Source organism: Lycorma delicatula, chromosome 8 (genome assembly GCF_047948215.1).
Source record: "Lycorma delicatula isolate Av1 chromosome 8, ASM4794821v1, whole genome shotgun sequence".
Taxonomy (NCBI): domain Eukaryota; kingdom Metazoa; phylum Arthropoda; class Insecta; order Hemiptera; family Fulgoridae; genus Lycorma; species Lycorma delicatula.
The window spans coordinates 47,651,097-47,676,644 of record NC_134462.1 but is presented as its reverse complement, the minus strand read 5'-3'; the positions used below and the strand labels follow the sequence as shown (position 1 = coordinate 47,676,644).

At 30.4% G+C, this 25,548-nt stretch overlaps 1 protein-coding gene across 2 annotated transcripts in view; it reads left to right on the top strand.

Moving 5' to 3' along the window:
* LanB2 (laminin subunit gamma-1) overlaps window positions 1-25,548 on the top strand; it is a 771,247-nt gene that overhangs the window by 502,672 nt on the left and 243,027 nt on the right. The window contains exon 1 of one of the 2 annotated variants that reach the window (XM_075373887.1): window positions 6,823-7,171. The exons of the other annotated variant lie outside the window; for it this stretch is intronic. Coding sequence (XP_075230002.1) covers window positions 7,081-7,171 — 91 coding nt within the window. The 5' untranslated portion in view covers window positions 6,823-7,080. Of the gene's footprint in view, window positions 1-6,822; window positions 7,172-25,548 lie in introns of those variants that run through there. 2 annotated transcript variants of the gene reach the window in all.

Below are 25,548 nucleotides of genomic sequence, written 5' to 3'. Positions count from 1 at the left end.
AGATTTCACATTTAATTTTTTTAAATATTATGACACTGTTGCTCTTTATGTCATCAGTATATATTGAGAAATAATTTGCATATGATATTCATGAGTCAGTCTTTAATTTATTAGAATTTAGTACCCGTTTAAATCAAGTTTTTAAGCAATAAGTAAACTTCAGTATTTTAAGCAGGTGGTTCCTATCAGAAGTAACATTCAACCGTCTAAAAGGCTAACGACATAACATCTTGCATTCTCTTTGAACATTTTTCCAAGAATGTAAAAAACAAAAATTTTTTCATCCGTATTTTTGTTATTGTATTATTTATATAGCCTATGGATTAAGTAAAGAACACTCATTTATCATTGTTTTTACAATTCATACAACCATTGTACTCGCGTTTTGACATAATGTTCCTCGCAACCTTTCTTCTATTCTTTTTGTTCTATTGCTTTGGTTTTTGTTCGTTGTTTTGTTGCATTTCTTGTGCATAAATAGTAATATGCTAATGTTCTCTTGTTTTACATCGTTAAGTAAGAGGGGATTATGGTAAAATGCCGACTTTGGTTGTCATCTTTTGGTTTAAACTGTTTTCCATTCTATTATTACGGGGGTATATATATGTTTGTTAATACATGAATATATAAAAATAAACAGAAGAGGAATCTTATGTTACTTCAACTTAATATGATATAAATACATAACATTTGAATACGTAGGCTATATATATCCTATGGATTTTTTTCTTTATTTCTTCTGTAACCCCGATTTGTTTATTTATTTTTTTATACCTTTACTTGGTGAGCAGCTGTTTCTTGTATTATTACATCGTTTTTAAATAAAGTCTATTTTTAAAAAATATAGTATTACTATTTTTTAAAAATCAGATTATAAATTCAATAAATTTTTGGTCCTGATGTAGTTGGATTTTTTCTGTAATATTTATGTGCCTGAAGTGCGTATTTGTTTGAATTATTTTTTTCTAAAAATATTAAAAATATTTCTGTTAACTAAGCAACTTGTGATAAAAAGAGTAAAAGTGTCACTTATAGGCTGAATCGGTTTTATTTCTTAATGCTTATATTACAATAAATTCGGCTCGATGAGGAAAGTTTCAGGAATACTCTTCAATCTTTTCTTAACCATTGTAACATTTTCTTGACTTTATTATTATTATTATTGAGAATGTTATGACATTTTAGAGAATATTTTATGATAAGTCAAGTAACCTACAACGATCTGGTTATGACACAATTATCATATTATTGATTAATGTTACAATATTTAAACCAGTTATCAATGAAAAGTTTATCTTTTTTCCTGTTTAGCCTCCGGGAATCACGTCAGGTATTACTTCAGAGGATGAATGAGGATAATATCTATGTGTTTAAATGAAATATAGTCTAGTACAGTCTCAGGTCGACCATTTCTGAGATGTGAAATGTGTAGTTAATTGAAACCCAACCGCGTAATAAAGTAGACCAAGTTGAGTGCAAATAAAAGAAGTTAACGGTAATAAAGTAAAAGACTGAGACCCGAAACAGGCACTACTAGAAGATACAATTTGATATAACAAAAGACCTGAGACAATTGGTAAAGAATTGACCGGAGAGCGAAGGGGGGAAAGACAGCCCTCTGTGGAGCCATCGTTCGTCTGCGCTTGAGCGGATGGGCGATGGTGATGAAGCACGGGGACTCTTGAGCCCCTGAGTTCAAAGGCACCCCCGGGGTTGAGCTATGCTTAACTGCTTATCCGATCCCGGGTGGGGAGGAATGGTGAAATAGGATTTTAGTCGGTAGGGTGCGGGCACACTTAGGCTCTTAGAAAAAAATAACTAGCCGAATCCGTGCGAGCCCGAAACTCCCCCACTTGTGAGGATACGTAAATGGTATTTCTCCGCAACACCGATAACAAAAAAAACACTAAAGAACACCCGTATCCACGATCTAGTATTCAAATCCATATAAAACTAACTGTCTTTACTAGGATTTGAACGTTTGAACTCTCGACTTCGAAATCAACTGATTTGCGAAGACGCGTTCGCCACTAGTCCAACCCGGTGGGTTATCAATGAAAAGTCTGGTAAGACTTTACTGAACGAACATTATTATTGTTATTATTCTCTCAGTTATTAATTCATTTCTAAGAAAGTTATTAATAACTTCTACGAACCCTAAGTTAGTATAATTTATTTATTTATTATTTTATCGGTTTTTTTAACCAACTTGATGTCTTACACCGTTATTGCATAACGATTATTAGAAAATTTTTATTTTGGTGGCCATTTTGAGGTGAACACTTCGTGTATTTTTTTTAATCCGCAGACGATGCTTAATACGAATCCGAAATCGAAAACAAAATTTGAGAGAAAAATTATTAACAGAAACACACATGCATATTGAATTCAGTAACGAACTGTTCGTTCGTTGAAAATTATTTCGGGAGTAAATTAAAATGGGTGTAACCTCAAAATATTAACTGTTAGCAAATTTTTACAAAAGTTTTATCGTAAAGAATAACTGAACTGTTATTTATGTGCAGTTTAGTTAAATTAAATTGTGTAAAAATAGTTCCATGTACAGTTTTCTAACCCTCTGTAAGTACTTAAAAGGAAGCGTTAGCTTATTTAAAAAAGTCAATTCTCCAACTAAAAATCTAACTCAATATCTTCAATACAGTGGTAGAAAATTACACTCGAGTTATTTGTGAAACTAGTTACAAGAATTTATAACTATTAATTTAAATTGTTAAATTTTTCTACTGTGTAAATACAAAAAGATGTCAATTTTCTTAAATGTAGGATCATCTTTTAATAAATAAAATCTAAGGAAACGTTTGTAGGAAAATTAATTTCCGTAAACTATACCTTTGGGATACTATAATCTGGAAAGATGTTGGGAATTGTTCGTATTATAAACAATCCATAGAATTTGTAGATAGCCAATTTATCTAAGAGGATTAAGGTTTTACCTTTTGAAATTTATATAAATCTTGTGTAATTGAACTGCATTTTTTTATGATGTAATTTGTTAAATACGTTTAGATAATGAAACATAAAAAGTCATTTTTCATTTGAAGGTTTGGTACAATATTTTTCACTCATTACTAATTTCCATACAAAATTTCTTATATGCAATAGGTTCGTAACCGGAACGGGAGGGGTGGGGGTGCAAGTATATCTATATATAATCAACGCCCAGTTAAAATTACTCAAAATAAATTTGTGAAAATTTGTATACTGATTCTTCTTGTAATGTAAGTTCACCCTAAGAAAGGATTTTTAGAAATTCCTAGTTTAAAAATGGGGTAACAATGAAGTGTACTGTTTTTTTTAATTTCTCGAAAAGGAAGAAAATACCAGATTAATTTTTGGTGTATGTAATCTTTATATAAATCTAAAAACTAATTTCTAGATTTTTGAAATTCCGAGTTTAAAGAGTTAAAATCGATTTTCATATTTTTTGAAATCTGGCTTTTTTTTTTTAATTTTTCGGTAACAAATGGAAGATATCAACTTGATTTTTGGTATGTGTGTAATTTTAGTGCAAATTCTAAAAGAGCAATGCTTGCAAATTTTCTCCGTTTCAAAATATACTAAAGGAGATATTCATTAGATTAGGACTTGCAATTAGATAAGGTCTTAACATAAATATCTAAAAACTATTTTCAGGCTTTTTTGAATTTTGATTTTTAACTGGTGCGACGTATTCGGTGGCTCAATCAACACAACCACTATTACTGTATGTGCGACACGACTGGCTCCGGTTACTTGATTTTTAATTTCTCTGTAAAAAGTGAATATATCAACTTGATATTAGTGTGTGTAATCTTCACGTAAATAATATCAATATCTAAAAATCAATTTCAAGATATTTCGAAATTCAACCTTGAAAGGGGGTGAAGAAAAATAAAAACTTTTGAACAGATTGCAAATTTTCCGTATTTCAGACTATACTAAACGAAATATTCACTAGATGTGGGCTTGAAAATACTATTTAGGTAAATATCTAAAAACCATTTTCGGATTTTTTGAATTTTAATATTTTAAGGGAAAAAAACAAACTGTGTTTTTACATCTTTGCCGTTTTATGCTACCGACATTGAATCAATCATTATAAAATTTGGTAACATTATGATGGTAATTTACGTTATGTATTTCGTTAGTGAAGCTGTGACGGGAAATCTAAAACCCAACTAGTGGGCCATGTACTGACCAAACTGTAATTCTTATAAATTGAACACGTTTAATTTTTATTTTATCATTATTATTCTTACAAGCATGAGTTTGATGAACAAGGGGAGTCTGGGTGGCAGAGCTCCCTGGGTAGACGGGAAGGGCCAGCGAAGCGAGCCCTGACCAGCTAAATATCTCCTGACCGAGACGGGAAACGCAAGCAACCATATAGCGTGGGCAAAGCCGGTTAAAATTCAAAATTCAAAAAAGCCCGAAAACAGTTTTTAGATATTTATGTTTATGAGTATTTGCAAGTCTTAATCTAATGAATCTCCTTTAGTATATTTTGAAACGGAGAAAATTTGCAAGCATTGCTCAAATTTTTTTTACTTTTCTTCACCCCTTTCAAGATTGAATTTTGAAAAATCTAGAAATTTGTTTTAGAATTTGCATTAAAATTACACACACACTCCAAAAATCAAGTTGATATCTTCCATTTGTTACCGAAAAATGAAAAAAAGCCGGGTTTCAAAAAATATCAAAATCCATTTTAACTCTTTAAACTCGGAATTTCAAAAATCTAGAAATTAGTTTTTAGATTTATATGAAGATTATATACACCAAAAATTAATCTGATATTTAAGCCGCAACGGGGATGCTAATTCGAATTCCGGTTACATATGGCTTTTTTTATAAGCTGCAAGATTCCATTTTCATATTCCCACGTACTAGCTTTCTCTATAAGCTTCTGCTAAATTAATTCATCAAGTTAATTCAGTTTTTAATATTCAGAGGATGAGATAAAAATAACAATTATGTAGCGAGTGAAAACGCCATGCTTGATCGAGATTCGAACCCGGGACCTCCGGATGAAAGACTAAAACGCTACCATTTTCGCCACGGAGGCCGGCACACAAAATATTTAATTGAAATAGTTAATTGATTTTTTTTGTTGATTTTTTTCTAATTTTGTACTAATTTTTTAAAAATCATCACATTAAAAAAGGACTTAATATCAAGTGTATTTTCTTGACTAACGATAGTAATAACATAACTTATTAAATAAAGGTGAAGAAAACTTAATGGTTCTTTAATCGAATAAAACTTGCGAATTTTTGTGTATTAATTCAAATTATTTTCGTTATTACATAATTTTTTTAAATTAAATTTTCTCAGTCATGGAATGTAATGCATGTACGTAGAACAGCGGTCAACTTTTTCTTTTTTATTTGATCTAAAAAGGTGATTCTTTTTTTCATTTCTTGATTGTATATGACTTATAATTTTAAATCGAAGAATATATTGAGAATGAATACAGTGATCAGTTAAGGGTAAACCTAGATCTTTTCATTTATGGTTGATAAAACTACTCCAGTAGTAGTAATAATAGTAATAGGAGAGAACGCACGGCGCTTGTTGACAAGTGAAAATAGTAATTTCTCACATTTCTCCGTGTATATGCAACATATATAAAACTGTGTTAATGTTCGTAAATCCTAATTCGGATTACCGGTAATTCGGACGATCGATGTTCTTCTCTAATGTTATTAATGTAAAAAAAAAAAATATTCACCTGTATAGAAATAATAGAAATAACTTAATACCAACCTTTACGTAAAGATACCAACCTTTTATTTATTCTATAATAAAAATATAATCTAAGTGTAGCTTTTTAAAAATAAATTTTTTGATTATAATAATAATAATAATACAGTGTTATTGCACGATTGTTTAGATATAGACAGATAGTTAACTCTGTTAGAAATGATGTCCCGCCAAATGTTGTGTGCAGGTGAGCATGCGTACGTGCGATATTTCTAGTCTACCTGGCTCTCTCACTAGTAGTACAACAGTCAGTCGTCGGGCGTTCTTCGTATCGTAAACAACTTGTCCGGCCGCCGCGTTTATCTATTATTATTCCTTTACTTCTGCTAATAGCCGCACAAGTTTAGATGTACGGTATCGCATTTAAAATAAATTACTCCTGTCGTTGTTTATTATTATTAATTTTATGTTCGTTTTCCGATCCTGTTTAGTATAAAATTAATAGTGATGATTTTGTGTCCAAAAATTTAATTTTTTTTTATTAGTTTAAGTTCGATTTTATAGTTTAAAATTTTATTAAATTATTTATATTTCTTCAATGTATTTACGATTATGATTTAATTTTTTTTTCTTGTTAAATTTGGGGTAGTACGTGTATAGTTTTTATTTTTGTTATGAAGAAATATTTTTATTTTTTTTTATGAACTTATGGTTCGACTTAATGACCTCCTAAAAAGAAGTAATATTTTTATAATTTATGTATATTCGTTTTTGAATTGTTATGCGTCTTTTTTGCTGATTTCTGAAATAGTTTTTATCTACATTATGATTTTTAATTATTCAATTTTTATAGGTTAACTATCTAATAATAATTATACTGTTTAATTATAAATAATTTAAAAAATTAGGCTGATAGGTTGAAATATAAATTTTTTCTAATGTGCTATTTAAAAATAACTAAAATAAAACTTTATTAATTAAAATTACATTGATCCGTATTTGAAAATTATATTTTGAAGTTTTTATTTCGCCGACAAGACGTATAGATAGAAAAAAACGTACGTAAGTTTTATATTACATCTTTTTTTGATGTGATGAAACATTTATAAAGAGCTATGATTTTAAGACATGATTTTCGTTAGTAACGTTTTTTAAAGGCTATTTTTATTCGTTGCCATGTTTCTTGAGTAAAAATTTAAACGTGTATGCCGCCCTCGAATTCTCTATTATCAAGTTAATAATAGGAAGTGTTAAGTGAAGCCTTCTGTTTTTTCGTTCAGTGTGTGGTATTTGTGTGAGAGTTATGGACCGCCTCTAAGAAAAAAAAAGAAAAAAATAATAGGAGTGAGCGAGAGAAAGAGAATCTTTAAGGAAGATATGCAGTCTTTCTTGTGCTTTTTTTGGGTACTTCTAGCCACAGGCTTCTGTACAAAATGGGATGGTATAACGCCTTGGTTCTCAGATTCCTGTAAGTTTTTTTTTAATCATGAAATTTATGTTCTTATTTTATGTATATTATAGTTTTTTCTTTTTATTATAATTTCTATTGCTTTATTCAACGTCGTTTAGATGTTGTTAAAAACAATAATAATAATTTAAAATACGGGGAATTCCAAAATTATATTTATTTATGTTTTTAAAGTTACCGATCACTTTTTGTAAATCTGGAACAAATTAAAATTTCACTGTCGGACGTGAATTTTTCGTAGTTATTTTTAGAATGTTAAAATTTATTAATGTTTCTTGTTATAATGGGTTTTCTGTTCAAAGATTTAATGTTAATGCACTGTTTTTAATATGACGTGCATCGTAAATTATTTTGATTTGTATTAAAACTACTTATCTGTGTTCCCGAAAAGATAGGGACGTCTTCATCAACTTATACCAATCGTGTAAAAGTCGGTTATACGTGATGTGTTTACGGGAGACGGATGAGTGATTGATTGCTAAACGGATAACTAAACATTCTTTAACTAATCTTATAAATGTTTAGTAGAGGCTGATGTTTATATCCCACTACAAAAATAAGGTAATATGTTCAATTGTATTAACTATATAGGGAATTTATATGTGTGTAGCACTGTTATTTTCTAAATGTACAAGTGACGTTAGTTATAAAGAAAGTTGATAAACCAAATTATCAAAACTGCTCTAAATAGAAGTATTTGAAAAGGAGTTTTCAACCACATTATTTTGTAGAGTTCTGTAACAATATTATATTAAATTTATGAATATTACCGAAAGTTTTATTTTATTTTCTATGAACGAACAAAAAAAAACGATGGCCCATTGTCAATCAAACCTAGAATACAAAATTGTTTGCACAACACCAAAATGTAATATAAAATAATTGCAATCAGTGGCACACAAAGGCAAAAATAAAACGATAAGAGATTGTAATAAAGGTCTACTTAAACAAAAGAAATAACCCTTAAATTTAATAAATTGTAATGAATATAATTATAAATAATATAAATTATAAATATGAGTGGTTGAATCCGTTATATGCCCGCAACGCTTAAAAATTTTTCTTTAGACTAGATACTTTGTTAGGTTAGTAGTTACAGCGTTCAAGTCCTAGTAAAGTCAGTTATGTTTACACGGATTTGAATACTAGATCGTGGATACCGGTGTTCTTTGGTGGTTGGGTTTCAATTAACCACACATCTCAGGAATGGTCGAACTGAGACTGTACAAGAATACACTTGATGTACATTCACACATATCATCCTCATTCATCCTCTGAAATATTATCTGAAAGGTAATTACCGGAGCCTAAACAGGAAAAAAAAAGAAATGTTAGGTTGGGAGTGATGTTCAGTTTAGTTATATTAATCAGTTTTTTCTTAAAGAACTATTAGTGCTAAATGTGGGGAACGATTAGATGTATGAACGTTAAACGATATCGCCGCGCGTCGTAACTGATCAACCTTAGTAATATGTCGATTCAGTTAAGCCAGTTAATACAGTGGAGAAGTGGTGTGGTTAAATCAAGTTTTAGGTTCCGTTTTGGTAATCATTCATAGATGCTGGATAGTTATATGGCGTAAATGACTTCCAGCAGGAGCAAACCCATTTGAGACATTCCTTCAGGATATAGCTGGTTATTGGCCACCTGAATAGTCAAATAATGTATATATGTTATTTGGTACAATTTTTATCATGTACAAATACAAACTCTAACCAAAATTGTTTGTTTTAGTCATTTAAAACCTTTTACAATTGTCTCTAAACAGTAAACGTCAATAAAAAATGTTTAAGCGTTGTTGGCATGTTAACGGATTTTGATCATATGAGTATTAAGAAAAGAAATTATACGAAACAAATTTTTATTACAGCAAATTTGAAATCATCCAATTAAATATAAAAACAATGAAGAACTAAGTTTAAAAAATAATAGTAGATCCCCACTTATATTAGGTAAAAAGTAATAGAAAAGAGCACATATTATAAAATAAAATATTTAAATAATAAAAGAATATATTTTGAAATACTTTTCGAAATTACACTTCTAAAACCATTCCGCGTTAGAAATAACTGTACTGATAACTTAAATCTTATGGTTTTCTGCTTACCTTATTTTATAGGAACATTTGATTTATTGTCTTTATAGATTTAGTAAAATAATTTTTATGACTGCAAACGTTCGAAAGTTTTGGGTTTATGTAATAGTTTCTGTTGCCATGGTGACAAATAAAAATGTGAGCACATGCAGCAAAAACACCAACGCACCAGGCATTTTTATTGGAGAGGTGCAAACAGTTTCGCTGCTTGTAACAAAAAATATTTTTAAAAAGTAAAATTTTAATTTTATCCGTACCTAATTATCACGATTTGAGTAAGAAAATAATCACCATTAGACAGCAATCTTTCTTGATTAGCTTCCGGGACCACCATTAGGTATTGTTTCAGAGTATGAGATGAAATTTCAGTTTTTTAGCGTGTGAAAATGCATGACTGCCGGGATTCGAACCCGGGACCTTCAGATGAAAGACCATGTAACCACTCCCGCCAATTATTAATTTTTATTTAAATTATTAAATTATGAGATAAAATTTACCTACTCTCTGAATAAAAAGTTTAGATACGGGACTCAATCTTCCTGTTTTCTTTAACAAATTTTGATCAAAACTAAATGCCATCAGTGCTTCATACACGGAAACTATTTTGGCAAATTTTCTCAAAATAAGTCCATCAAATCTGGAGAACAATATATATGTGTGTGTGCACACATACATAGGTTGCCCGTTTTGTTCTCCAGATTTGATGGACTTATATCAGGAGTTCGTTAGAACTTCGTCGGTCAGAGGCGACGAAGTCAGTAGTCCTAAACATGACCTTACCTAAACAGTGAAATGAAATTGGGAAAAAATAAATAAAATAAGCGTAAAAAAATTATATTTCAGTTCAATTAGATCTGAAAACTTTCAAAAAATACCTCGAATTTTGTTAAGACAGCGTTTTTTTCCATTTCATGATCCGCGGGACTCGAATATGTCATTTTATTCATTTTTTAATGTAACTTTACGAATCGGGCCGCTAGCTAGCAGTACTTGTTAGTAAACTGTGTAAAAAAACTTGATAATACACTTGAAGTATAGTTTTATTAAAAAAAGTATAAAAACATAAAAGGAATAAAACAGATATAAATTCGATTGGTAAAATCACATTTAACGATAAAGATGATATTTGCAATATCGATTAGCAAAGGTCATTATAGTAGTTTTATTAAAAAAAGAAAAAAATAGTATAAGTGAATATGACTTTTAACAAAAAAAAAAAATTGGCCGTGAATAATAATAATCTAACAAAACGCAGTATGCAAAAAAATTACAATGAAATTGTAAACTGTACGGTAAGAGTTTTGCAGATATAATTTTTAACGTTTTTTTTAATTTAAATATATTGATTTATTAATAATTATTAACCTCTGATTGTAAATAAAATTTACAAAAATTAAATTTACAAAATTAAATATAATTTAATCTGTAAAATTGACAGAGGACAAGTCTTGTTCATTGGTCTAATTTTTATCGGCTTTTCAATGCAGAGTATATTGTTACCGTAGTAACCGGCAAGGGCGTTACATGATAACTGAAATCTGAGGTAAATTCTTGTTCATTGGTCTAAATTTTATCGACTTTTCAATTCAGATTATTTTGTTACCGTAGTAACCGGCGAGGGCGTTACATGAAAATGTAACATGTAATCTGAATTACGGAAGGGGATAAGTCTCGTTGTTCATTAGTCCAAATTTTATCGACTTTTCAATTCAGATTATATTGTTACTGTAGTAACCAGCAAGGGCGTTTAACTGTAATCTGAGATACGGAAGAGTCTTGTTCATTGGTCTAATTTTTATCGCCTTTCAATTCAGATTATATTGTTACCGTAGTAACCGGCAAGGGCGTTACATAATAACTGTAATCTGAGGTAACTGTTCATTGGTTTAATTTTAATTGGCTTTTCAATTCAGATTATATATGGAAGAGGGCAAGTCTTGCCCATTGGTCTAATTTTTATCGGCTTTTCTATTCAGATTTTGTTCATTGGTCTAAATTTTATCGACTTTTCAATTCAGATTATATTGTTACCGTAGTAACCGGCAAGGGCGTTACATAACTGTACTCTGAGATACGGAAGAGGACAATTCTTTTTCATTGCTTTATTTTTTATCGGCTTTTCTATTCAGATTATATTGTTACCGTAGTAACCGGCGAGGGCGTTACATGATAAATGTAATCTGAACTACGGAAGAGGTTATATTGTTACCGTAGTAACCGGAAAGGGCGTTACATGATAACTGTAATCTGACGTAAATTCTTGTTCATTGGTTTTATTTTAATTTGCTTTTCAATTCAGATTATTGTTACCGTAGTAACCGACGAGGGCGTTATATAACTGTAATTTGAGATACGGAAGAGGACAAGTCTCGTTCATTGTTCTAATTTTTATCGGCTTTTTAATTCAGATTATATTGTTACCGTTACATGATAACTGTAATCTGAGATATGGAAGAGGTCTTGTTCATTGAAATGTAATCTGAACTACGGAAGAGGACAAGTCTTGCCCATTGGTCTAATTTTTATCGGCTTTTCTATTCAGATTATATTGTTACCGTAGTAACCGGCGAGGGCGTTACATGATAAATGTAATCTGAACTATGGAAGAGGATAAGTCTCGTTGTTCATTGGTCTAAATTTTATCGACTTTTCAATTCAGATTATATTGTTACCGTAGTAACCGGCAAGTGTGGTTACTACGGTAACCGCCCTTGCGGTTGATAACTGTAATCTGAGGTACGGAAGAGGACAAGTCTTCTTCATTTGTCTAATTTTTATCGGCGTTTCAATTCAGAATATATTGTTACCTTAGTAACCTGCGAGTTCGTTAATAATTCAATAATAACATATAAAAACAATATGAAAAAATCAGAAATTAATAATGAAATAAAATTTTATTTACCTAGTGCAGATTTTTGATTTAGCTTTTATTAAAAAAAGAACGACTCAACAGAAAACGACTCAAGCTTCATCAAATTTTCATTTCTACAACCTCAGACACACTGCTACAGATTATTTAAATATCAATGAAATTGATATAGTAGTTTTGGAAATTTTCGAGCCACAAATTTTATACATATGGAGATTACATTTGGTAGTTTCGAAATCCTCATAACTCAAAACGTAAAGAAAATTAAATTTTACTCCCAAACCTACTAAAACATTGAATATAACATTAAAAAAAAAATTAGTGAATGTTTCCTGAATCAGTTAAGTATTAGAATATTAAAAGTTTATCCATTGAAACTTGTTATAATTCTAATTGTGTTTTTTTTTAAAATATATGTTTATATAAATATATAAATATTAAATATATTAAATATTTCTAATCGCTCAATTTAGATTTATGTTATTACAAATATTCTGAACGTATTTAATCACAGAAATTTACAACATAGCTATATATTTTTAAAAATTCTCTTTTTAATAATGTTTATTAAATATTCAAGAGAATTTTTAAAAATATATAGCTATGTTGTAAATTTCTGTGATTAAATACGTTCAGAATATTTGTAATAACATAAATCTAAATTGAGCGATTAGAAATATTTAATATATTTAATATTTATATATTTATATAAACATATATTTTAAAAAAAAACACAATTAGAATTATAACAAGTTTCAATGGATAAACTTTTAAATTTCAATTTTTATATATTAAAGCATTGTTTAATCAGACATTCTTCACTATCAAATAGCTCTCGTTCAACGTATAATAGCCGGGAAAGAAAACGTTTTTGCTGAGAGAGGTTTTTATCGGTTTATTTTAATAAATATCAGCTAAGTCTAATCAAATATCAAATAAATTTAGCCGGACGTAAGGCTAGTTTATATATATATAAGAAATAGTAATGTTTTTAGTAAAGTATATATATATATATATAAATAAAGAAAAATAGTTAAATTTTAGGGAGTAACAATTTTAAATGTTGGTAATAAACCTAGCTGTTTCTAACTATTATTTATTTAGAATTTAAATGAATGAACTTCATCTTATACGATCAGTAATCTATAAATGCACTTAATTTAGGTGGAGGATAAATGGTTATAATTTTTTGTTTAATTCTGTTATTTGGTAATTTTAAGATGTGTATTGCTCTCATAATTTTTTTCAATAACCTTTTTTACAGAATGTTAAGATCCGACTGCTATAAAACGTATTAAATGTAAAACAGACGTACTGATAATTCTAAAAATGTTGAGTTTAAAGATAGATATTAAATAAACAGAATAATTTACTTAATTCGTTTTTATTTAAACTTTGACGTTTAAAGGTTATAGCTTTATATTAATTTTCAAAAAGTAAAAACCCAGCATTAAATATTTATTTACTTTAAAATTTAAATAATATAATTGGAAGAAATTTTTTTCTAAATTTTTGTTGCAGTAAAGAAATAAAATAATAAAAATCGATTCGAGCGTTTTAACTAGTTTAAGAAACAACACTCATAATTTAAAAGCTTTGAATTTCTTTTATCTTTGTAAAGTAGGGTAAGGATTTAATTTTTTTTCTACGAATGAGACCCCTTCCGGAAGTACGACACGAGGATCAAAAAGTAAGTTACAGCCCTGTCGAGAACTGAAAGGGATATATTAATGTGTGGTGGCAACACTGGTTGCGTGTTGTCGTCACGTACCCCCAGCAGCAATTCTGTTGTCAGCAGCAATTCACGACATTCAGTACATGTGTAGTATCGTTGTCAATATGGCGTTTCCTCTTCATCCGGCATAGAAGTGCGTTCTGCAGTCCAATTTTTGTGAGCAAAACATTACAATGTCACGCCTGATGATCACAAAATGGTGCCAAACGTTCAGGAACGGAAGAACAAATGTGAGTGACGAACTGCGTGTTGAGCGTCCTTCAACTTTCTTTCCTGTTTAGCCTCCGGTAACTACCGTTTAGATAATGAATGAGGATGATATGTTATTAGTGTAAATGAAGTGTAGTCTTGTACATTCTCAGTTCGACCATTCCTGTAATTGAAACCCAACCACCAAAGAACACCGGTATTCACGATTTAGTATTCAAATCCGTGTAAAAATAACTGGCTTTACTAGGACTTCAACTGCAAACACGACCCGTAACGCGGAACACATGAATGAAATGATCTTGAGTAACCGGCTCATTAAAATTAGAGAGATTGCAAGTGAACTTAAGTGTTTGTGATTATTCACGATCAGCTTGATTACCGTAAGATGTGTGCACGATGGGTGTCACATCTATTGAACGACAACCACAAACATCAACGTTTTGCGTCTGCTCTTTCTTTTCTTCAACGTTATTCCAGGTCTGGTCCACAGTTGAAACAAATCATCACAGGGGATGAGAGCTGGGTGCTTCATTACACTCCTGAGACTAAACGAGTATCACATGAATGGAGAAGTGATACTTTTCACTTTTTTTCATAAAAAGTGAAAACATGTTTGAAAGGTTATGCTGACAGTCTTTTTCGAATCTAAGGGAGTTGTTTACAGTAAATTTATGCCCCGAGAAGCAACAATCTATGCCGAATTTCACTGTGAGACTTTAAAAATTTGCGTAAATCTATTAAAGACGGAAGACCCGGAAGATTGAGCGATGGGGTCGTTTTTCTTCACGACAACGCTACTCCTCATTCAGCCTCATGTGACAAAGGAGTTACTGCAAAAATTCAAATGGTAAGTGTGGACTCATTCGTCTTACAGCCCTGACTTACTACCCTGTGACCTCCACCTGTTTGGTCCTCTCAAGCGAGACCTGGGAGCGTATTGCTAATGAGGTTAAACATAAGGAAGCGGTCCTTAAGTGGTTGAAGGAAATAGGACAAAATTTTTATGAAAGTGGAATTGAGAAACTTGTCACAAGATATGAAAAGTGTTTGTTTCATAGAGTAACGTACTCTCTGCACTTTTCACCATAACCCAATTTTTCCTGAAATATGTCAACACATGTACAGAGTCTTTTAATAAAAATTTCATTTGAACCCAGATTTCAAAAATCGAGGAAGTTAGATTATCCTTTTGACGAATAGCAATGGTATGTTTTATGGGAAAAGACCAACGTCTTTTCCCTTCTTTCTAGATTCTTTTCTCTTCTTCCATGCCTTCCTCAGTTTTTTTGGTATGGCTTCGTGTTTGTTCATTCAATCATTTTTTCTGTCACAAGATCTTTTATATTGTAAATTATTGTTTGGAAGTTATCTTTATCATAACAGTCTTCTGTCAAACCTATCCTTTGGAGGTCCCCTTCCATCTGAAGTAATTTGATTTGCTTTTCATGTTTCATAGCTTATCAAAGATTTGTATATTTAATCTGTTATAGTCCATCCTGATCGTATGCCTTAAGAAATTTAATTATCTTTTCCTTATTACTGTTTCTAGGACTTATATTGATTTTGGTTTTTCCTTATTAGATTTCTGTCTGTATTCTTTCTTTGTTACCTTTGGACCATGGATTTTCTCTTAGTAAGATTCTTTTGATCTTGCGGAATTTTTACAAGGTCGGTTATGTGTAATGTTTCAGTGCCATATAAAAAATGCCTTTCAGTACGCCAGAAGGCGGAGGTAGATTTCACCGGTGCTAAGTAGAGAATAAAACCACCTTAAAGTTAAGAAAAACTTCAAATTTACTCAATACGACAATGGTTGCATGTGAAAAAAGTTTCGCATGTTTTAGCGTACGACAAGCCCCATCTTCAAACAATTCCAGCAGCATTTTGAACTTCCCTTGCCTTAAATTGTCAGTCAATCAAAAATCCCTTGCCTTTGGTCATATCAATCAAAAATTGTTTCAGACAAAGATTTTAGGTAATGTTTAGAGAACTGACGACCACTTTAAACCGATTCGATACTGTTTTGGTTTTTCCTAGAAGCCCTTAATAATATTTCTAAATTTATTTCCATTTAAGATTATTTATTTCGTGATATGTAGTTACCTCATATCTTTTAAATGTCATTAAACCAGCTTTTTAAGGGAGGTATTATTTTTTGTTTTGTTTTGGAATCCCTATTTTCTCCACTCTCTGGGACAATACAGGAACTTTAAACGAATTTGATGTTTTATTTTACGTAACAACAAAGTTACAGCAATATTTTGTTTTTTTTTTCAAAAAAGCCCCTCCATTTCCACCCCCTTGGTCCGATTGGTCCCATTAACCAACTCGACCAAGATTTTGGGACGAGTTATTTCTAGGAACAATTTGAAAGTGATTGCGAAAAATTACGGCAGTTATCGTGTGCACAAGAAAGTGAAATATATATATATATAAAATTTTGAGCTGACGGTAGTTTTGATGTGTGGAGGATGTGAAACGCGAAGATATGTCAAAATTTTCCGGAAGTCAAATCATGGTACCCATTACTTTCTTATGAAATCTGCCTAATTACTAGGCTTAGTGCAGTTGTATAATGTCTTAGTTTCACGATCATCCAGCAATTTTTCTTATTGTAGATGTCTGGAGTTTTAATATTTTATTTTTAATTGATATTGTATCTGTTCTTAATCGTTTGTAATTTTTCTTAGATACTTATTGGCGACAATTCTCCCTATATTTAAAACTAATTTTTCATTACAAAAAAGAGACTTTTTTTTAATGATTTATTCAGATTATATCACGAGACTTTTCGTATAATTCACTCTTGGGGTTCTGTCCAAAAAGCTACTGGAAGAAAAAATTTTGATGGTGTAGTTATATAGCTGGTTTAATTTTTATAAGTTTATAACAACTTAACTCCAATTCATAAAATTTGCGCCTAAGTATATATTGTGTAACACTAATATTTATTCTTCTTGTTGAATTGATTACACTCCGTCAGTAGTCATATCTCTTTTTTGTTTTTTTTCCTGGAAGCCCTTGTTATCTAAAGTAATATTTCTAAATTTATTTCCATTTAAGATTATTTATTTCGTGATATATGGTTACCTCACATCCTTCAAAAGTCATTAAACCAGTTGTTTTTAGTTTTTTATTATAAACAAAATTAAAAAGTCTAATTTCTTACTCAGTCTAAGAAATTTTTGCTAAGAATTGTTATTTAAATTCTTAGTCTAAGAAATTTCTGACTAAATTTTCTTCCATTCTAAAAATATGTCCAAAAAATAACAATCTTCTTTTCCTTATAATATCTGAAAGTATGTCATTAAATGTATAAAGCTCTTTATTTTTTGCTATGAAGGTTTTTCAAGCTTGTATTCTCTTATCTTTGATATTATTTGTTTTAAAGTAAAATTGGATCTGTACACGATCTGCCCTTCTGACAGTCCATCTGTTCTTCCATCATTAATGATTACGCTATGTTCCGCGATCTATTAAGTGTAAACTTTATATGAGGTATAAAACTACACCCAAAATATCCTCTTACGGATAGAAAATATCGGAAATAAGAATTGGAAAATTCAGGTCTAATAATTGTATTTTATTGCTTAATTTTTGTATTTATAGAAATTGATTTTTTATTATATTAATTCTTATACTACACACTAAGGTTTCGTATTTGAAACAGATCTCTTTCGTGGAAAACCTTATCTGAGTAAATATAGCTTTTAGAGTTTTTTTAAATAGAATTACAAGTTAAAACATTTTTTAAATAAAAAATATAATTATGTTGTCTAACATATTAATGAAGTTTTTAAAGATGTAAAAAATATTAATTAACTCTTAAAGAACTTTAGACTGCATGATTTTATAATTATAAAATGCGATCGTATAATTTTAATTAGGTCACTTGTAGAAATTTTATAACTAGTAAAAAAAAAACTGGATTTAACGAACATTTTATCTTTTTTATGGGAATTTTATTAAATATTTAATTATATTCATTTTATAATATATATAGTTGGTACTTATACATAAATATTAATAAAAAATTCAAATAATACTATAAATTTATACAGTTATCATTAATTGTAGCAAATGTAGCTGGTTAGTGAATAGTAAATAAAATAAATGTGGGTATAAAATCGGCATATAATACAATACCTCTACTTAGTTAACCGTTTTATATAAGTCATTAAAATGTTAAAAGGTTTGTAATTATATATTTAATAGGTTAGTTAAAATTCCTTTTTGAAAGCTTTTAAAAAAAACTTTATAATAATAGCCAAACCGATTGACTCGTGAAATTTCGTTTTTGTAGTGTTATTTTTATGTGGTATTTTACAAATTCTGTTATAATAACTATTTTATTATAAACAATTAAAATATTTTAAGATTATTCTGGAATATTTAATAATTCTCATGCGCTTTTAAATTGCACGGTAGGCTTTGAAATAAGCAATTTATTTTCTTAATTCTGCCTATTCTATTGTAAATAATAAATTTTAACATGTGTCATTAATGCTACTAAGTTTAAAAAGATATATAATTTTTTTTGTACTTAATTAAAACTTTCAATTTTAAAAATTATCTTAGATTTGTTTACATATTATCTAAATTTATTTATTATAACATTTCCCTCGGTTCACTTGGTAATTACTAAATTATATTAATGCTAGCATCCCTGTTGCGGCTTCTCCTGCTCTATATGGTTACTTGCGTTTCCTTTTGCGGTCAATTTTTTTTTTATTTGTAACCGGAATTATTTTATTTTTTATTTATCAAGTAACCGGAATTTTTTACTCAAGCATCCTGGTTTTTCCGGGAAGCGCGGGCGAAGCCCCGCTATGCTTGATTAAAGACCTTTGTTGATTTGATTAAAAATGCAAGTAACCAGTACTTGCGTTTCCCGTCACGGTCAGGGATATTTAGCTGATCATGGCTCGCTTCGCTCGTCCTACCCGCCCGTCTAGCTTGAGGGCTCTGCTCCTTGGATTCCGTTGTATTCATTTAACTCCTGTTAGAATAATAATAATAAATAAAAATTAAAGCCTGTTAAAATTAAATGTCAGTGTATTGTAATTTCTTTAGAGCAACAATTTTGTCAGTACAGGACCGGAAACTTTGATCTAAGAATATTCTTAGCGTTACTTCTTTTTTTTTCTTTCATTCTTTAATTATCTTTATTTTATGCTTTTTAATCAAGGAACCAGAGACAGGTGCATCGAAATTTAAAAAAAAGAGACTTTTATATATTTACCTGAAGAGTATTTGCAATCCCCAATCTAGTGAATATCTCAGAATTGGGGAAAATTTTGAATTATTGTTAAAAAGTTTTTATCTTTCTTCATTCTTTTCAAGGTTGAACCCTTTAAACTTGGAATTTCATAAAATCTGTAAATTAGATTTTAGATGTTCACATGAAGATAAGTCACGCCAAAATTCAAGTTAATATCTTCATTTGTTATCGAGAGATTACAAAAAAGTTGTAAATTTCATTGTTATCCATTTTATCCCTTTAAAGTTGAAATTTCAAAAAATTCTATCTTAGTATGAACTTATACACCATAAGAACACCATGTATATAAATTTTCATCAATTTATCTTGAGTAGTCTTTGCTGAGCGTTGATGAATCAAGTCATTCACTCAGTCTGTCAGTCAGGACAGATTGCTTTATAGGAATAGCTTACTAACAAGAATTTATTCACACAAATAATACTTTTTTTTGGTAAGTCTGTAACTGAACGGATTTTATACTCTCCATTCTTTTCAGTCCTGTCTAATCATTTAACCCCATTATAATTTAATATATCGTACTTCCTCAACTATCTGTTATTCGAATCTTTGGTTTCCTCTAGTGTATGCTCTTATGCACATTTCTTTATTTCCAATTTAAATAAATGTGGATTTCTTAATATTGACCCACTAACCTGGTTCGTCTCTTTAGAGTAATTTTGTTACAAATAACTCTCCTCTACTGATGTCTCAAGATTTCTTTTATTTTGACTTTTATCAACCCACCCTAATTTTCACCATTCTCCTTTAATTCCAGTGTGCAAAAAACTGCTAATCTCTTAGATTTATACTTTATAATACATTTTCAAACGTCTTTTTTTCCATGAAATTCTTTTTATTGCGCTAGTCTGTTCTTAATAGCTGCCTTTTGTAGTCTATCCTTTGTAATTTTACGACCTAAAAAAATTCTAAATCTTTTGGTGTTTCGTGTTCCCTTGTTTAACACATATAAATATATTTTTTTCATTACCTCTGTTGTCTTATTTATTTTCATATCTCTTAGCATTAAATCAATGATACTCGTATTTTTTTAACTCACTCTATTTGATTTTTATCAAAATAATATTAACATCAACAAAATAATTAAGACAATACTATCTGAAAGGAGAGCAACAGATTCTCCCTAACAACTTTCAGATTTATTTTCTCTTGTTTTCAGAATCGTAATTAATCGTTTTTGATTAGTTATTGTATATTAAAATGTTTTCTCAGCCATCGTGATGTCAGGTTTTGAATATTTAAAGATCATCACGGCTTATGGTGCTAGCTTCCAATGCCATTATATCCAGACAGACAATAAAAAATTAAACCAAAATAAGGGACAATTGCTGATAAAATAAAAATTTTTAATTAAAACTTTTTTTATTTATTAGATTGAATTCAAAGTACATTTAAAAAATTTAAATATTGGTATAATGCATTGATTTCCTTTCTAAAAATGCTTTAGAATCTCTGTTTTTTCTGTTTAGCCTCCAGAACCACCGAAAGGTATTACTTCAGTGGAGGAATAAGAATAATATGTATGAATGGAGTGTAGTCTTGTACAGTCTCAGGTTGACCATTCCTGAAATGTGTGGTTTATTGAAACCCAACCACCAAAGAACACAGCTATCCACGATCTAGTATTCAAATCCGTATAAAGGTAGCGTATCAGTATCCGTATATAGGTTCAAATGCCTTTACTAGGATTTGAACCTTAGAACTCTCGACTTCAAAATCAGCTGATTTGCGAAGCCTAGTGCACCACTAGATCAACCCGGTGGGTTCATTATAGAATCTAGGAAATCCTTTTTAAGGTTCAAGATTCGCTGAAGAGATATTCACCGCTCACTGGTATGGAGAGAGGAATGATTGTCGGTATATATAAGTGGCTGACGATTTAAGGGCTCGGGTATAAGGAGTTCCCCAATACTAGTTCCAATGATTTCCTCAGAGGACGAGCAGTGGTAGGTTCAAGGTATTTTATTGCGCTAGAGGTGGAAAACTGTCCCCAAAAACGGAAGGATTTTCTTTCGGAAGTCAACGGTATTAGAATTCAAAAGGCAACAAAAAACCAGTGTATTACTAATCCTAATTGTAATTCCTTGCATTATGCTATTGCGCTGCTGACTGCTTCTGTTAGACTTTTGTTAAACAGTTTCTAATTCTGAACTCCGGAAGAAAGATTGGAAACTATAAGGAGTCAAAGGAGTAGACTTGGGAGAGAAATGGGTGGAAACACTGGTGGCGTAAGGGACTTGCCGCCAGAAGAACACCAGATGATTATGATGATGATACTGATTTAACTAACAATAGGTATGGACTTGTTTTCTAGGAAAAAAACCACTTAGCGAATTTCTGGGGATCTCATGTAAATTCATTTTGAACAATTTTCATGGGTTTTTTTTCTAAGCGTATATGAAATTTTACAATATTATTTTTTAACTATCATACCCCATATGGATGGGTTTCAAAAACAAGTTTATTTCTTCGATTTTGAAAAAATCCTTATCCTTTTATAAAAGTAATGTTTGAACTTTTTATGAATTCATCCTAACGAGTTGTCTGGTTCACCAACTGGCTTCATCTTTCTTTATAAACGGGTAATAATATTATTTTTAAGTTTAAATAAACCTAAACACTAGGTGGGCTTCGGAATGATCGTTTATTTGGAAACATTTTCCAGATTTATTGACCTAGATTGAAATCCATTATGTTTATATTTGATTTTTAAATTAATCAATTTAAACATCAAACCAGTCTAGATAAAATAAAAAATTTAAGAAAAATAAAATTAGCTTAGATTAGTGTACAGATGTCATATTCAGTTAATGCATAAATTAATTTATAATCAGGTTAATTGATTATTTATTATACTTATTTTATCCTTTTTAGTAACGCTACTTTTAAAATTTTTATTTTTGTTACCTTTTCGATTCATTTATTTTATTTTTTTGCAGAAGCGTTTAATGGATTATACAAAAGACCAGTTTCACCACGTATCAATGATTTTTAAATATCTTAATGTTTGATTGCATTAAAAATGTTAAAAAGTAATCCGTATGCAGCAAGTAAATTAAAAAACTATATTTGAAATGTTATACCCATATGGTTAAAAGATATTGACAATCGAAAAGGGTATTGGAGTCTATTCAGGTAGAAAACGTACCCGTCTGGTCGGTCCGCTATTTTTATTGCACATTCTTTGTGAGAAATAAATATTGATTTTTAAAGTATATAGTTGCTTCTTACCTGCCTGTATGTAAGCCACTTCAATAAATGTCAACTAACCGTTTGTACGTGTGCATACGCATTTAATTTATTACGGTTACTATATGAATAAAAAGAGTTTTGTTGAATTATAATAGTAGCTGTACTGGATGGTCGGAAGGGGCTAAATGAAAAAGTAACGTACAATTTAGATGTATGTTTTATTTTATGTTATTCACACCCGCTAATTTTTCGTAAAGAAGTTAGTTAAACAATAATAGGCAAATTGGAATCTTTATTGATACAAATCAATATTTCAAAAGTTAATAACGCTGAAATCAGTTTATTTTTTTATCTAAGTAATAATTTTATATTTTATAAAGTAGCAGAGTATACTAATATGTCCATATTTTATAATGAAACATGCACATTAATGTTTTCAGGTTGTTGCATATTAAGAAATCAATGATGTAAACATGTTTACATCAGTGACATGGTAACTGTTTTGAATTTTAATTTTATATATTTATTCTAAAAATGTAGTCGGTATGTTAATAATTCTTTGCACAAACAAGGGAGAGAGGGGTTATGTTTGTTCTAATTTATAATACAACTTGTACATTTTTTTCATATTTTATTAGTAATATTTTAGTGATACGGACTATAAACTTTACTTTTACACTTACATATTTCAGTTTATTCTGCTTATTAAATGAAACTTATAATAATAATCCATTATGAAATGTAAATTTACGTGCTGGAAAAAATGTTGCCGAACTTTTTTAGTATTTATATAGAGCTTAAAATTTAATCCGTACATTACTGTAAAATTTGAAATAATAAATCATTTTTATACTTTTTTATTAAGTTTAATTCACTATTTAAAATAGAAGTTTGCGAATGGGTATATGAAATAGTAACTTTTAGCTTATGAAAAATGCCATTCCTGACTGGGATTTGAACCCGAGATCTCCGCATGAAAGGACAAGACAATAATTATCATTATTCTTACGATATTTCTTAATTTTTTATTTATTTACATATTTTCTTAATAAAAAAAAGAAAATTTATATTCCCATATAAAATCTTCAATTACGGAGTTAAACTTTATTTTGTTATTTGTAAAATTATTATCAGGAATAAAAATATTAATATACGCGTAGATATACGTTACATGAAGTTAATACCTTAACGGTGGTTCCGGAGGCTAAATAGAAAAAAGTGAGATATATGTTACATACACACATACATATAGAAATATATGCATATTGTTGCATATATGTTTGTTAATAAATTTAATATGTTTTAAGATTCTGATGATTCGTCGTGAAATATAACAAGAATGAGTAATTTTGTAACCGGTAGATAATTTCTTGGATGACATGTATAACAAACAAAGAAAAAATTATACGTATTAAACCTTAATCAGGTTATTAGTTTAATAATAAAGCTCTAGTTTTCTCATGCATTGATTCATATCCATTTAAACAACCAATAAAAAATTTGTAAGAAGTTAATTGGTAATAGAATGCAACTAAGTTTATATTGTAAAAAAAAAATTAAAACTGGTATAATGCATGAATTAGGAGCATATTGTATAAAACAGTAAATGAAATTCATGGTTGAGATTAATTAATTAGTAGCATTGCCTTCGGAAAGTTACTGTGCGCTGGAATTATGGAAGTATAATGACGAAACTTTCTTAATTATTACTTTGTATATTTATTTCCTTATTTTATAGAAACGGATAATGCAATAACTTGAATAGTTTACAGACGTTATACACTTTAACCAGATGATGTACAGAAATGTTTCGTACGTATGCCGTTATTGCGGATTTAATATAGTTATAGTTCGTCAGTCGTATATGATTTGTTGCGGTACACTGCTTGCTGGGGGAATCAGTTCGCGCGATCGTTCAGGCCACATGCCCCTCGAAATGATTCGTTCATCAAAGACATTTCGTAAAAAAATCATTGACCTGTTAGCCATATGCACTGTGGTACTTCTGTTAACTGATTAATGAAGTTTGTTAAAGCGCAGTAACAATCACTATTAACTGTATTTTCAAAAACGTTTGGACTTACGATGCGCGTCTACCTCCCGGAACCAGACCCCCAATTAAGCATGAACGCGGTTGCGGGAGGTGCCTTTGCCTCTAGTCGCCAGACGATGGAAAAGACTATATGTAAAAGACTGAGTCTTTTAGCCCAGGGGCACGGCATCTCCACCGATCGCTCGTGTAAGCACGGGCGAATGGCAGTTCCGTACGGAGCTGTCCCTCACCCCCTCGCTTCCCGATATTTCAGTTGCAGTATACCCGATACAAACCCCGTCACAGTGTCGAGTCAACCGAACTTAGTAGCATCGTTCCAACGATGGTCCCCACCTCGAGATGCCCAGTTACGGCAGTACGGTCGCGGCGTTCCTTGTCCCACCGCGGGCACTGGAATATCACATTGCGCGTTTTACTCGCACCGATCAAAACTCCAATTTTCGCTTCGTGTAAAGATTGTTCGGGTAGTTCATGGAGATTAGTTGTCGACCACAGTCGTGTATTTTGTGAATTAATTTACTCTCCCAGTTAAAACCACAATAAAAAACGTAATATCAAGGATACTACGGAATTTTGTTCAATAAAACGTTTAAACCGTTGACAATGATTTAGTCTTTTGTCATGATCTGTACCTCACAGTTGTTGAACGCAGTTACTTTGTAGGGGAAAATTTTCAGTTCTTTTCTTAAGCTTTGTGTGGTAGCAAGTCCACGATATCTTGCTGCAATTCTGCAGCTTCTATTCCTTAGTTCACGTGGTCTTCCTCTTCGATCAGTGTCTTCAACAGACCTGTTGCCCGAAATTTTTCGATAAGAGTTCAAACTGCATTGCGGTGAGGAACAGGATTATCTGGAAATCTTTCAGAAACTTGAACTTGTGCTTCACTGAACCATACTTGTTGGATTCATAAAAGACGTTTCAGCGAGAAAAATTCGTTCCTCTACC